A 13,588-nucleotide genomic window follows, 5' to 3' on the forward strand; every position below is an offset into this window, starting at 1 on the left:
TACATAGAGAGAAGCATTTACCTCACATTTGGCAATGGGAAGTTTTCTGATTATTGTAGTTTGTATTTTAATATGGGGGTGATTGTATCTGATGATCTTAAGTTGGCCAAATGGGTAGATAAAGCGATGGTAAAAGCCATAAAGATGCTTGGCTGCATAGGGAGAGGAATGGTCAGCAGAAAAAGGAAATTGATTTTGCCCCTGTTTAGGTCTCTGGGGAAACCTCACTTGGTTCACTGTGTACAGTTCTGGAGACCCCACCGTCAAAAGGATATAAACAGGATGGAGTCGGTCCGGAGGGAGGCTACTAAAATGGTCAGTGGTCTTCGTTCTAAAGCATATGAAGATAGTCTTAAAGATCTAAACTTGTATATCCTAGAGAAAAAGCGAGACAGGGGAGATACGATAGAGCCATTCAAATATCTTAAAGGTTTCCATGCAGGGGAGGTAAGTCTCTTTCAATGGAAAGGAAGCTATTGAACAAGGGGTCATGAGATGAGGTTGAAAGGAAATATTTCTTTACAGGGAGGGTGGTGGATGCATGGAACAGCCTCCCAGTGGAAGTGGTGGAGATAAAAACATTATCTGAATTCAAAAAAGCATGGGATAAATACAGGGGATCTCTGAGGAAGTGATGGGAATTATAATGCTAAATTAATTGGATGAAAGGGCAGACTAGATGGGTCATGTGGTCTTTTTCTGCTGTCTTGTTTCTATGTTTCTATGATTCTAATGTATCCTCTATGAGAGTAATTTTAGGATACTGTGCATAACAGCAGAGTCTTTTAAAACTAATAAGAGAAAATATATTTTTTACTCAATGCAAATTAAGCTCTGGAATTCATTGTGGTGAAATCTATTAGTGTAGCTGTATTTAGAAAAGGTTTGACAAGCTCCTGAAGGAAAAGTCCATTAATCATTATTAAGGTAGAGTTGCAGAAATCCACTGCTTTGCTTGGGATAAGCAGCTTGGAATCTCTCTACCCCTTGGGATCCTGCCAGGTACTTGTGACCTGGATTGGCCACTTTTAGAAACAGGATGCTGGGCTTGATGGACCTTTGGTCTGACCCAACATGGGAAGTCTTATGTTCTTAGAGTCTCCATGTACCTGTTATGTGCAGACTTTACCACTAATTTTAAAATGCTGGAGTAAAGTCCCCTCCTAATTGCACAAGTTACACCTTCTCCTAACAGTGAGTAACTTCTGTGTGTAAACTTAAAAACAGAGGCCAATATTCAGTAGGCCATTTAGTGGACAAGTTATCCAGCAAACGTTAGTGAGATATATTGTCCTGTATATTTATTTAGTGGGATAAATGTCCCACTGAATAACCTGTACTAAAGTAATCCCTCTACATGTATCTGGCTAACTTTAAAACATAGCTGGCTATATTTGAATATAGTTGGTTGGGTTTTAAAGTTAGACAGATAGATATATAGCTGGATAGCTTGCTACTTATCCGAATATCTTTAAAAGATACCTGGGTAACTAGTGTTGCCATTGTTAGCATTAAAAAAACAAAACAAAAAAAGATATTCAAGTGCCCGCAGCTCCCAGCCATTTCAGTGAATTGCCTCCTTCATTCAGCACTCCTGAAACACCAAACATTTATGAGCTGTCTTCCCCCTCACCCTTTCCCCAATTTCATTCTTAAATTTTCAATCACAACCAGCCCATCTCTTTGAAAGCCCCCTCCCTCAAGCTTATATCTGGATAAACAACAAATTATCTGGCCATACAAGACCAGATAACTTTAGACCTTCTCTGAAGCATGTCTAAAATTATCCAACTAACCTAGCCGGATACACCCAGTATTCAGCTAGGCTTGTCAGATACCTCAGCTCTTCCCTGGAATGCCCCTGGAATGTCTTTTTTTTAATCTGGTTAAATTATAGCCAGATAACTACTTAGTCGGCAATAATTTAGCCACATAAATGACTGAAAATGCAACATATATTATTTAGATGGATAACTTTGTTGGAGAGGTTGCTGACTTAGGAGCTCACATAAACATATGTGGTAGACATTTCAACTGATGTTGGCATTTTGGGTCAAAGTATTTCACATCATCACTGAGATAGGTTTTGCAGTTGATCCAACCTCAGCGTTGGCACTGTTGGACACATTGGACACAACATCAGATGTTTTAAGTGACTCTAAGAAAATTATTTCTCAAGTGTAAGAAGCAAGATTCACAATTGCTAGTCATTGGAAGACATCTCCAACCATTATGTCTTGGAGTGCTTAATTGTTTGAAATAGCTGGCATAGAAAAGTTAACTTACTCACCTTAGGGGATCTACATAGATATGAACTGATTTGGGAATGATTCTAGGCCTGTTTCAAAGAGTGGTTAGGATATGCCAGAAACACTTTATTTTGTTATTCTGGTTGATTGATGATTATGTACCTGTTTATCAAGTCTAATATTATTAATGTGACTTAAGCCTTATTCATTCAAATGTACTGTATTTAGGTTATTGTACAATTTATGTATTGCCTTGCTTAGCACATACAGTAAATAAGAATTATTTTTAAAAAATAATTTTATTTAATCCATAGTAATATATATTAAAACAATTGTAATTCCTTTACATATCGGTAGATTATATGGTTATCCTGGTTTCAGAGATGTGCCAATATCTCTTCAAGCCCCACCTTCACCCAAATGTGCAACAGTGAGGACAAATCATGTCGGTTGATGCTTTAACAGCTCCATGATCCACAGTCTTCATAAGAACATAAGAACATAAGAAATGCCATACTGGGTCAGATCAAGGGTCCAACAAGCCCAGTATCCTATTTCTAACAATGTCCAATCCAAGTCACAAGTACCTGGCAAGTACCCAAACATTAGATAGATCACATGCTACTATTGCTTATTAATTACCATAACATCAGTTAATGGATTTATCCTCTAGGAACTTATCCAAACCTTTTTTAAACCCAGTTACACTAACTGCTGTAACCACATCCTCTGGCAAAGAATTCCAGAGCTGAACTATGCGCTGAGTGAAAAATAATTTTATTTGATTCATTTTAAATGAGCTACTTGCTAACTTCATGGAGTGTCCCCTGGTCCTTCTATTATCTGAGAGAGTAAATAACCAATTTACATTAACTTGTACAAGTCCTTTCATAATTTTGTAGACTTTTATCATATCTTCCCTCAGTCGTCTCTTCCCCAAACTGAACAGCCATAACTTCTTTAGCCTTTCCTCATAGGGCAGCCATTTCATGCCTCATCATTTTTTTCACCCTTCTCTGTACTTTCTCCTGTGCAGCTTTAACCTTTTTGAGATGTGATAACCAGAATTGCACACAGTATTCGAGGTGCGGTCTCACCTTGGAGCGAAACAGAGGCATTATGACATCCTTAGTTTTATTTGCAATTCCCTTCCTAATAATTCCTAATATTCTGTTTGCTTTTTAGATCACCAAAGCACACTGAGCCGACAATTTCAACGTGCTATCCACTATGACACCTAGATCTCTTTCCTGGGTGGTAACTCCTAAGATAAACTTAACATGGTGTAACTACAGCAAGGGTTATTTTTCCCTATATGTATTAAGGATGTGCAATCGTTTTTCCTAAATTAGGCAATTTCAACAAAATTGCCAAATTCGGAATGGTTTAAGAGAACCGAAAAACAATTGCATTTTTTCCAAAATTTTGGAAAAAATTAATTTTTGGGTTAGTGCGCACTAATGGGAGTTAGTGCATGCTAACTCCCCGATAGTTCATGCTAACTCCCCGATAGTACGTACTAACTATGCCATATTAGTACATACTATCGGGAGTTAGCGTGCACTAACCCAAAAATCGGTGCCCCTCCCAAAAAATAACCCCAAATCGCGGGAAAAATAAAATTCCTATGGGGGGGGCCCCCGAAACGAAGCCCAACACGAAATTCTAACCCAAAGCACATCTCTAATATGTATCACTTTGCACTTGTATGCATTAAATTTCATCTGCCATTTGGAAGCCCAATTATCCAGTCTCGCAAGGTCCTCCTGCAATTTATCACAATCCACTTGAGATTTAACTACTCTGAATAATTTTGAGTCACCCACAAATTTGATCACCTCACTCATTGTACCCCTTTCCAGATCATTTATAAGTATATTAAAAAGCACTGGTCCAAGTACAGATCCCTGAGGCACTCCACTGTTTACCTATTTTCACTGTGAAAACTGACCTTTTAATCCTACTCTATGTTTCCTGTCTTTTAACCAATTTGCAATCCAGAAAAGGACATCGCCTCCTATCCCATGACATTTTAGTTTTCTTAGAAGCCTATCAAGTGGGATTTTGTTGAACAACTTCTGAAAATGCAAATACACCACATCTACTGGTTCATCTTTGTCCACATGTTTATTCACCCCTTCAAAAAATGTAGGAGATTTGTGAGGCAAGACTTTCCTTGGGTAAATCCATGTTGGCTGTGTCCCATCAAACCTTGTCCCTCTAAATGTTTTGTGATTTCATTCTTTATAATAGTTTCCATGATTTTTCTGGCACTGAAGTCAGGATCACCGGTCTATCATATCCCAGATCACCACTGGATCCCTTTTTAAATATAGGGGTACATTGGCCATCTTCCAACCTTCAGGTACATTGAATGATTTTAATGATAGGTTAAAAATTTTTACTAATAATTCTGAAATTTCATTTTTTAGTTCTTTCAGAACCCTGGGGTATATACCACATGGTCTAGGTGATTTACTACTCTTCAGTTTGTCAGTCAGGCCTACCACATCTTCGAGGTTCACTGTGATTTGGTTCAGTTGATCTGAATCATCACCCATAAAAACCTTCTCTTGAATGGGTATCCTTCCAATATCCTCTTTAGTAACACTGAAGCAAAGAAATCATTTAATCTTTCTAACCCTACCTAGCCCCTAATTTTTTTTTGGCATTTAACGGGGGTTACGCATCTGGCCGGGCCCATTGTAAAATGCACGCGGGGCTTGCAATGCCCAGCCATGCTCGTAACCTCCGAAATTTACATGCATTGCCTTTATAAAATCAGGCCAATATTCTTTTATATCATAGATATAAGAAGTGATATACTGATTGGTCATGTGATGTAATACGTTTCTTTTCTATTTTGCAGAATCACATATTATAAAGTGTCGATTTGTCTACAATTTTATCTTAAACCTTTGCACAGACATTGAACCAAATAGAAGAATATCCAGTTATTTACTGCAGGCAACACGAGAAAGATGATGATTAACTGTACAACTACATGAATCATACTTTACAAAAGTTCTTCCAATCCCATTTTTGTACCTGCAGCCAGAATCAACTGAATAAATGGAAGGCAGGAACCAGACTTCAGTGACCGAGTTCATTCTCCTAGGACTCACTGATAATCCAATACTACAGATTCTGCTCTTCGTCTTTTTTCTTCTGGTCTATATTATCACCCTGCTGGCCAATACTTGGATCATTGTTTTAACTTGGCTGGATGTGCGCCTACAGACTCCCATGTACTTTTTCCTCTCTCACCTATCTTTTGTTGATATCTGTTATTCTTCAGTCACCACTCCCAAAAACCTCCAGAGCCTCCTGGTAGAGAAGAAATCCATTTCCTTTCTTGGTTGTGCTCTGCAAATGTATTTTTTTATTGGTTTTGCTGCTTCAGAAACTTTTCTGCTGGTGGTGATGGCATATGATCGTTATTTGGCAATATGTAACCCATTACTTTATTCAGTCCTAATGAACAGGAGATTGTGTATTCATCTGATGACTGCTGTGTATCTGGTCAGCTTTGTTATTTCCCTCATACATACAACTTGCACCTTCCGCTTATCCTTTTGTGAGTCCAATGTGATTAATCATTTTTTCTGTGATATTCCACCATTGTTAGTGCTGTCTTGCTCAGACACCCTTGTAAATGAAATTGTGATTTTTATCATTGTTGGGTTCAATTGCATAACCTCCTTTCTGACCATCCTAATTTCTTACATCTACATTATCTCCACCATCCTGAAGATTCCCTCTGCAGAAGGGAGGCAAAAAACATTCTCCACCTGTGCCTCCCACTTCACTGCTGTGCTGATATTCTATGGCACAATTATTTCCATGAATTTACGACCACCTTCAAGTTATTCATTGGATCAGGACAAAGTGACTTCGGTGTTTTATACGATGATGATCCCCATGTTAAATCCTCTGATTTACAGCTTGAAGAACAAGGAAGTGAAAGCTGCAATGAGGAAAGTATTCAGACTAAATTTTGCCATATGACAGGCAGACAATTCAATACACATAATTTATTTTGATTTGATTTGTATTCCACCTTTCAGTACTTCAGGTATACAGGTACAGTTGGTATCTCCCTGTCCCCATAGGGCTGACAATCTAAGGGCCTGATTTACTAAGGCTTTGCAACCATTCTGAGGCCAATATTGAGTAAACTATTTAATGGACAATTTATCCGGCCAAAGTATATTCAGTGGTAATAACTTTAAATATAGCAAGGTAGTTTTTAAACTATTGTCCTTGTACGGCTGAATAACGTCCCTCAGGGATCGTTACTTGGACTGGTGCTTTTCAATATATTTATAAATGATCTGGAAAGGAATATGACGAGTGAGGTTATCAAATTTGCGGATGATATAAAATTACACAAGCGGATTGTGATATATTTCAGGAGAACCTTGCAAGACTGGAAGATTGGGCATCCAAATGGCAGATGAAATTCAATGTGGACAAGTGCAAGGTGTTGCACATAGGGAAAAATAACCCTTGCTGTAGTTACACAATGTTAGGTTCCATATTAGGAGCTACCACCCAGGAAAAAGATCTAGGCATCATAGTGAATAATACTTTGAAATTGTCAGCTCAGTGTGCTGCAGCAGTCAAAAAAGCAAACAGAATGTTAGAAATTATTAGGAAGGGAATGGTTAATAAAACGGAAAATGTCATAATGCTTCTGTATCGCTCCATGGTGAGACTGCACCTTGAACACTATGTACAATTCTTGTCGCTGCATCTCAGAAATGATATAATTGTGATGGAGAAGGTACAAAGAAGGGCAACCAAAATGATAAAAGGAATTAAACAGCTCCCCTATGAGGAAAGGTTGACGACGTTAGGGCTGTTCAGCTTGGAGAAGAGACGGCTGAGGGGGGATATGATAAAGGTCTTTAAGACCATGAGATGTGTTGAATGAGTAGATGTAACTCAATTATTTACACTTTCGGATAATAGAAGGACTAGGGGGCACTCCATGAAGTTAGCAAGTAACACATTTAAGACTAATCAGAGAACATTCTTTTTCACTCAACGCACAATAAGGCTCTGGAATTTGTTGCCAGAGGATGTGGTTAGTGCAGTTAGTGTAGCTGGGTTCAAAAAAGGTTTGGATAAGTTCTTGGAGGAGAAGTCCATTAACTGCTATTAAGCAAGAAATCCTTGCTGAAATGGCTGTCTGAAGACTTCTGTGACTCTTTAGAGCCTCTTCAGCCCTTACCTCTGGATTGGTGGTTTGGAAGGTAACTTGGCTGCTCCCTGGAAGGAGGATCCACAGATATTTAGTCCAGCTATCTTCTGGCCATACTGATAAGTGAGCAGTCTATTCAGAATTCTTTGGGAAACACGGAGTCTTCTCCTGGGGCCATCTTAAGTACAACTGTCGACAAGGGAGGTGGCCTGGTCATAGCAGTTTGCATGGCCTGTGTTTCCTGTGTGATTTGCTGCATAAGTTGTTCCTGCAGCTATTGCTGATGGGCAATTTGGATCTGCAGGGTATTCTGCAGTTGTTGCTGCTGCCTTGTAGCAAGGATCTGGATCACTTGCTCCATCTTCTCTGCTTTCCGAGCTGCCTCCAAACTGTGCATCTCTTTGGGGGAAGGAGAGGGAAAACAAAAAGTCCTGCTGGCCTGTCTGGCCTTGACTCACTGCTTGAACCCTGACTGTACAGGCGGGATATCCCCTTGACCTGTTGTCACTTCAGCTGGGTGAGTGGACCTGGGAAGCCCCCCAGGGAAAAGAGAAAAAAAACTTTGCAGGGTTTTTTTTTTTTCTGATGCTGCGCCTGTGGGCTCCTGCATGTGCTTTCCGTTTACGCAGGAGATCCCATGCTGCCACCATATGTGGTAACTTGAGTGCTAGTGGCTTGGGAAACAGTCAGGAGGAATAAGGAGTCAGAGTCTGGCAGTTTCCCTTATGTGCAATTATTTACAGTGCAATGCAAATCAAAACAATGAATGCAGCTCACCTTATATTCAGGTAGTGTACACATCAAACATTAGCAGACTTAGCACAGGCTGGTTTCCTGCTTGATCTCCGGGGCCTTTCTAACCCTTCTGGGCCCTGTCTTCTTATGCTAGGCCAAAGGGATCCTCCCTGGGCCCAGAATCCTTTGCTGAGTTTGGACTTAAACTCAACAAACAACCCACACACAGGAAAATTTTATCTTTATACCTTAGATTTATATCTTTCTTTTTTATCTTTTTTTATCTTTCTTTATTATTTTTTGTTTCTGTGCCTCACACATGCCCAACCTAATCACAACTTAACTTAATAAGTGTCTTTAATAAATGTTAGAGAATTATTTAAAATATTTAATGGATGAATGGTGATGCTTCATACAATTACAAGAACACCAGACCCTGGTGTCTCGTTCAATTTTTGTTATGTAATCATGAGCGCCACCATCCCCCACATAGTCCTTTAATCAATTTTTCAAAAGCTTATTTTTTCTTTTTATTTTTTGCGTTTTTCAAAAGCTTGCTTTTTCTGTTTGTTATTTTCTTAAAATCTTCATTTTATATCTTTATATCTTTAGACATTAATGTGAAACACTGAATAAAAAACAAGAGATTAGGTCGCCAATTCCTCAAGATAGGAGTATTACTTATCTTGCACTTAAAGTCCTCAAAAAGATCTTGAAGCAGCACTTGCCCCAACAAGGCCCAGTTTCGAATGTTCTTCTTCAGGGGAAGCCACTAAACCTTTGTCTCAAATCGTGTTTCATATTCCAAATCCATGAAGAACTCGCCTCAACGCTGCTCACTCGATTCTCCTGGTATGCTTTAAGTTTGGACTTAAAGCATACCAGGCCAGATGGTTATGGCCGGTCCATAAGGTGGTCTGAGGAAGTTTCCTGTAAACTCCCTCATACTGCATCAATATCTACTACCAACATTTTAAGATTGCTTTCAAGATGTCACATCTCACTCTCAAAATATTAGGCATAAACCAAGGCAGTTATGAATTCTCTGCATTGATGCTAAATGAAACATGGTTGTAGTCTTCAATTCATTCATGGGTTCCTTCTGGAGATTACAACCCTTGGCAAAATCATTTTCCAAGGGCAGACAGCAAAAAGATAAAAAGCTTTATTGATACAACAGAACATAGAAATAAAGATAGTAGATCAAGGAAATTATCTTTAAGTCAATATCCATATGCTTTAGAATAAAGACCATTGATCATTTTAGTAGCCACCACCTGGCTCATCACCATCATGTTTATATCCTCTTGAACACTATTCTAAATGAGATCTTAGAGGGCAAGATCAGCTCCCTTTTCTGCTGAACATTTCTCTTCCTAAGCAGCCAAGTATCTTTCCTGCTTTTGCCATTGCTTTATCCATATATTTGACCACCTTAAGATCATCAGATATAATCACTCGTTCTTCATTCACCTTCAATGCTGTTACTCTACCTTGGATTTTTGCACCATAAATGCATTACTCTTCAATTTTAACATTAAATCTTAGCTGCCAGACACTAGATCATTTCTCCTCATATTTTCCACATCTTCCTGGCCATCCAGCTTATTGAAGATTTTGGTAACATTGGCAAGAAGACAAACTTTTCCCCACAATTGTTCTGCTATGTCACTCACAAAAATGATGAAAAGAACCAGTCCAGGGAGCACACTCCTGCAACACCCCCCCTTCATAGATACCTTCATTTACCACGTACCTTTGTCCACTCCCATTCAGCCTGATTATATCCCAGTCAGTCAATCTATATCCCATACTGAAGGAATTAAATTTATTTATGTTTCCTATAATAAAATATGTCAAAAGCCTTACTAAAATTCAAGTGCTATTCCTTGAGCCAACTCTCAGATTTGTCTGACAAGATCTACTTCTGATAACACCATGCTGCCTCTGAGCTTGCAATCCATTGCATTCCAAACATGTGACTATCCTCTGTTTTAGCACTGATTCCATTTATTTGATTACCTCAAAGGTCAGACTAAATGGCCTGTAATTCCTAGATGCCGCCTTACTTCCGCTTTTTTGATTAGGAACTACAACGGCCCATCTCCAGTCCTCCAGAACTACTCCCGACTGTAAAGAAGAATTGAAAAAGGTCAGCCAGTGGAGTTGTCAGGATATCTCTATTTTCCCTTAGTACCCTCAGATATATCCCATCCCGCCCCATCGTCTTATCTACATAAAGTTTAATTAGCTCCTCATGAATATGGTATTCCAAAAATTATTTCTACTCTGATCTATGTTCATTTTATGTGGTCCTTCTCAGGACCTTCCACAGTGAACAGCAAACAGAACTTCTCTTGGTCTGTCCTATCCCCTTTACATAGACTGAGACCCAGTAAAATAAGAAATGTGATATGGCAAAAAAAGGGACTTTCACTTACCTAACCCATCAAGTAATCCAGTGGAGGCCAGGTCCCGATGCCAAGACCTCAGCCTGAACTCAGGCCCAACTCCGTGACCTGACCCAGAGGCTGAGTCCTGAAGCCTGGGCTGAAGCCTAGTCTGGAGATCGAGCCCAGGTCCGACACCATGACTGGACCTGGAAACCAGGTCCCGATGCCTGGGCCTTGGCCTAGGCTGGAACCCGAACCAGGGATTGATGCTGTGACCCAACCAGGAGGCTGGTTGGGTCACAGCATGGGGCCTGGCATGGGGCCTGGCACTGGAACATAGGCCCAGACCCAGGCCCGAGACTATTATCTGACCAAGAGCTCAGGTCCCAATGCCAGGGCCTCAGCCCAGACCTAGGCAATGACTTAGGGAGTTTTCACGATTTATTGTCACTGCTCAGAAGGACTTTCCTTTTTTGATGAATATGTTACACAAGTTAAGGATGGGGTGGTCAGATATTTTGTATCGGCCTCCATATATTTTGTATGTTTTATCCTATATATCTAAAAAATTTGTAAACCGTTGTGATGGCTCGTCTTAATGACGGTATAGAAAATCTGATAAATAAAATAAATAAATAAACAGCAAGGCGGCCAGGACCTGATTGATGTACATGGAGGTGGCAGACTGTATGATGCTAGCTGAAATCCCAAGAGAAGTTTGGAAGTTGCCAGCAGCAAAAGAGGGCAGCGATGATCTTGACATGTGCTGGCAAGGCATGGCCATGGTGTCTGGTAGGCTGTAGGTCCTACTTTATAGATGCAATATAGTTTCCCTATTAAACCTGAACCTACACATAATTACTCCTCTGATAAATCTAAAAACTGAGTCCTTGTCCTGTAGACACTGTGTGTGGGGAACGTCCTCCTCCTCCTCCTCTCCTCTCTCTCAGCCCTGAGTACCCATATGGAGATTAAGATCATTTTGAAAGGAAAGGCTCAGCCACTGTCTCACATTCCTCAGTATGAGGCTGACAGTACACTCCCCATCCAAGCGAGCCCCCTTGGCCCTTTAGGTCCTTGTTTATTCCAATATGTTCTCTAACCCTCAATGGAATGCAAGAAGTTTGATTTAGCAACCTGATTCCCCTAGTCTATCCCTGGGACTCTCATGGCAGTCCCCTATGTGATCTTGGTTACCCCGGTCCCAAAATGAATGGGCAAGGCTTTCCCTGTGTCCCCCAGATGGTCCCAGTCCACACCAGGGAGCTGCTCTCCCACCCCCTGGGCATTTCATGCTTCCACTTTGGCGGGAGAAGTTCACATGGCAAATGTAAGGGATCAATTTTAAAAAACGCACGCACGTGTCCATGTGTGTGTGGTTCCCGGCATGCGCACATGGACGCGCCTTTTTTGTAAAATGTGTGCATCGGTGTGCACATGTTATAAAATATGATTCCTGCATGGGCACGGGCATCAGATTTTAAAATCTGCGCGTGCATGTGCAGGTGGATCAGGAGTTGCGCGCGCAGGGGAGGGATTTTGTAATCTACATGTGGCGACGCGATCAGGCCTTTGCCCTGTTCCTCCCCGTCCACTCCAAATAAGGAGCAGACTGGGAGAGAGATTTCCTTTATCCCTATCTACCCTTTCTCACTTTTCCCCTCTCTTCCCTGACTCCTAAATTAACTCTGACTAGTTTTTTTTTTGTTTTTTAACTTACCAGCTGCTGGCACTTGCTTCCCTGGGACAGGGATTAATGGCCACTGTCCAGGCCAGTCCCCTCCCTGCCCAGACCACACACCCCGCCCGCCCCCTTTTACCTGGCCTGGCACTTCTACATGTATCGGGGGTTACGAGCATGGCCTGGTCCTTTTGAAAATGTGCGCAGTGTGCGCAGGGCCCAGCCACATGCATAACCCCAGAATTTTACTCATGTGCACCTTTTAAAATTTGCCCGTTAGTCGCAAATCAAAAGTTTTTTTCATGGCTGTGTGTAACCGAGCTGTAGCAGATGAATGTTGGTAAGTGCATGGCAGCTCAGCATGTAGGGCACTTTTAAAATATGCCATTACATGCCTATGTATAGCTACGTCAAGGCCACAACCCCAACACACACCCTTTTTACATGTGCGCATAATGGGCTGCATTTTAAATCACTTACATGCGTAAAACAAGGGGGTTTACACACATGGCCGGACCTTATGCGTGCCGGGCCAATTTTCAAAGGGCCTGGCCACATCTGTAACCCCCCCCCCCCCCCCCGGGATGCGTATAAGTCTCAGGGTTAGTGAATGGGGCGGTCTGGGGGGTGGGGCGGGCTGGTCCGGGGGCGTGGCAAAGCTAGAGGCCCCCGGCACAGTGGTCATTTGCCGCTGCGCCGGGGAATCGCGCGCCGGCTGGGTGCCAGCGCGTGCAACTTGCAGAAGCAGGAGCAAAAGGTAAGACAAAGCATTTGGGGGGATTTAGGATAGGGATAGGAAGAGGGCAGGATAGGGGAAGGGGACGGGAGGTCAGTCTAGAGGGTTGTGAAGTTCCCTTCCAGTTCGCTCCTTAATTTTAGCGGACTGGGAGGGAACTGGGGAAGGCCCGGATGCGTTGCTGCGTGTAAGTGCATATGTTCCCTCCCCCCTTGCGCTCACCGACTCGGCATTTTATAACACGCGTATGCCGGCGCGCACATGTTATAAAACCGCGAGCACATGGACATCGTGGGTGCAATGTTTTAAAATCTAGCCCGATGCGTGTCTTTTAAAATACACTCTGCTCATTCTCGAACCAGATTCTCGCATATATGTGCCTTTTAACGCAAGTAATGCTTTTAGAATTCACCCATTATTATCTTTTTTTTTTTGAGGCAAGTGATTCTTAAATATTTTCAAATAAATAAATACATAAATAAATGAGAACAATTAATGAATTCAAGTGGCAAAAGAGGTAAGTTGCGGAAAAAAAAAGGGGGTAAGCTGTGTTAATTGAGGTGACCTGTCTGGAGAGGCAGTTGCTAC

The 13,588-nt window shown here is 41.3% G+C and overlaps 1 protein-coding gene across 2 annotated transcripts; it reads left to right on the forward strand.

Annotated features, from left to right (window-relative positions):
- Nucleotides 1-1,142: 1,142 nt before the first annotated feature.
- Nucleotides 1,143-6,257, forward strand: LOC115075339 (olfactory receptor 1020-like). 2 transcript variants are annotated; one of them, XM_029575649.1, is made up of 2 exons: nt 1,143-1,150; nt 5,333-6,257. In XM_029575649.1, exons 1-2 carry the CDS (start codon nt 1,143-1,145, stop codon nt 6,255-6,257), a joined length of 933 nt encoding a protein of 310 aa, XP_029431509.1. The 2 variants fall into 2 exon arrangements, with proteins under 2 accessions (XP_029431509.1, XP_029431508.1); XM_029575648.1 differs by lacking the exon at nt 1,143-1,150 and having other exon boundaries at nt 5,322-6,257.
- Nucleotides 6,258-13,588: the final 7,331 nt, after the last annotated feature.

The sequence above is a fragment of the Rhinatrema bivittatum genome, chromosome 13, assembly GCF_901001135.1.
Source record: "Rhinatrema bivittatum chromosome 13, aRhiBiv1.1, whole genome shotgun sequence".
Taxonomy (NCBI): domain Eukaryota; kingdom Metazoa; phylum Chordata; class Amphibia; order Gymnophiona; family Rhinatrematidae; genus Rhinatrema; species Rhinatrema bivittatum.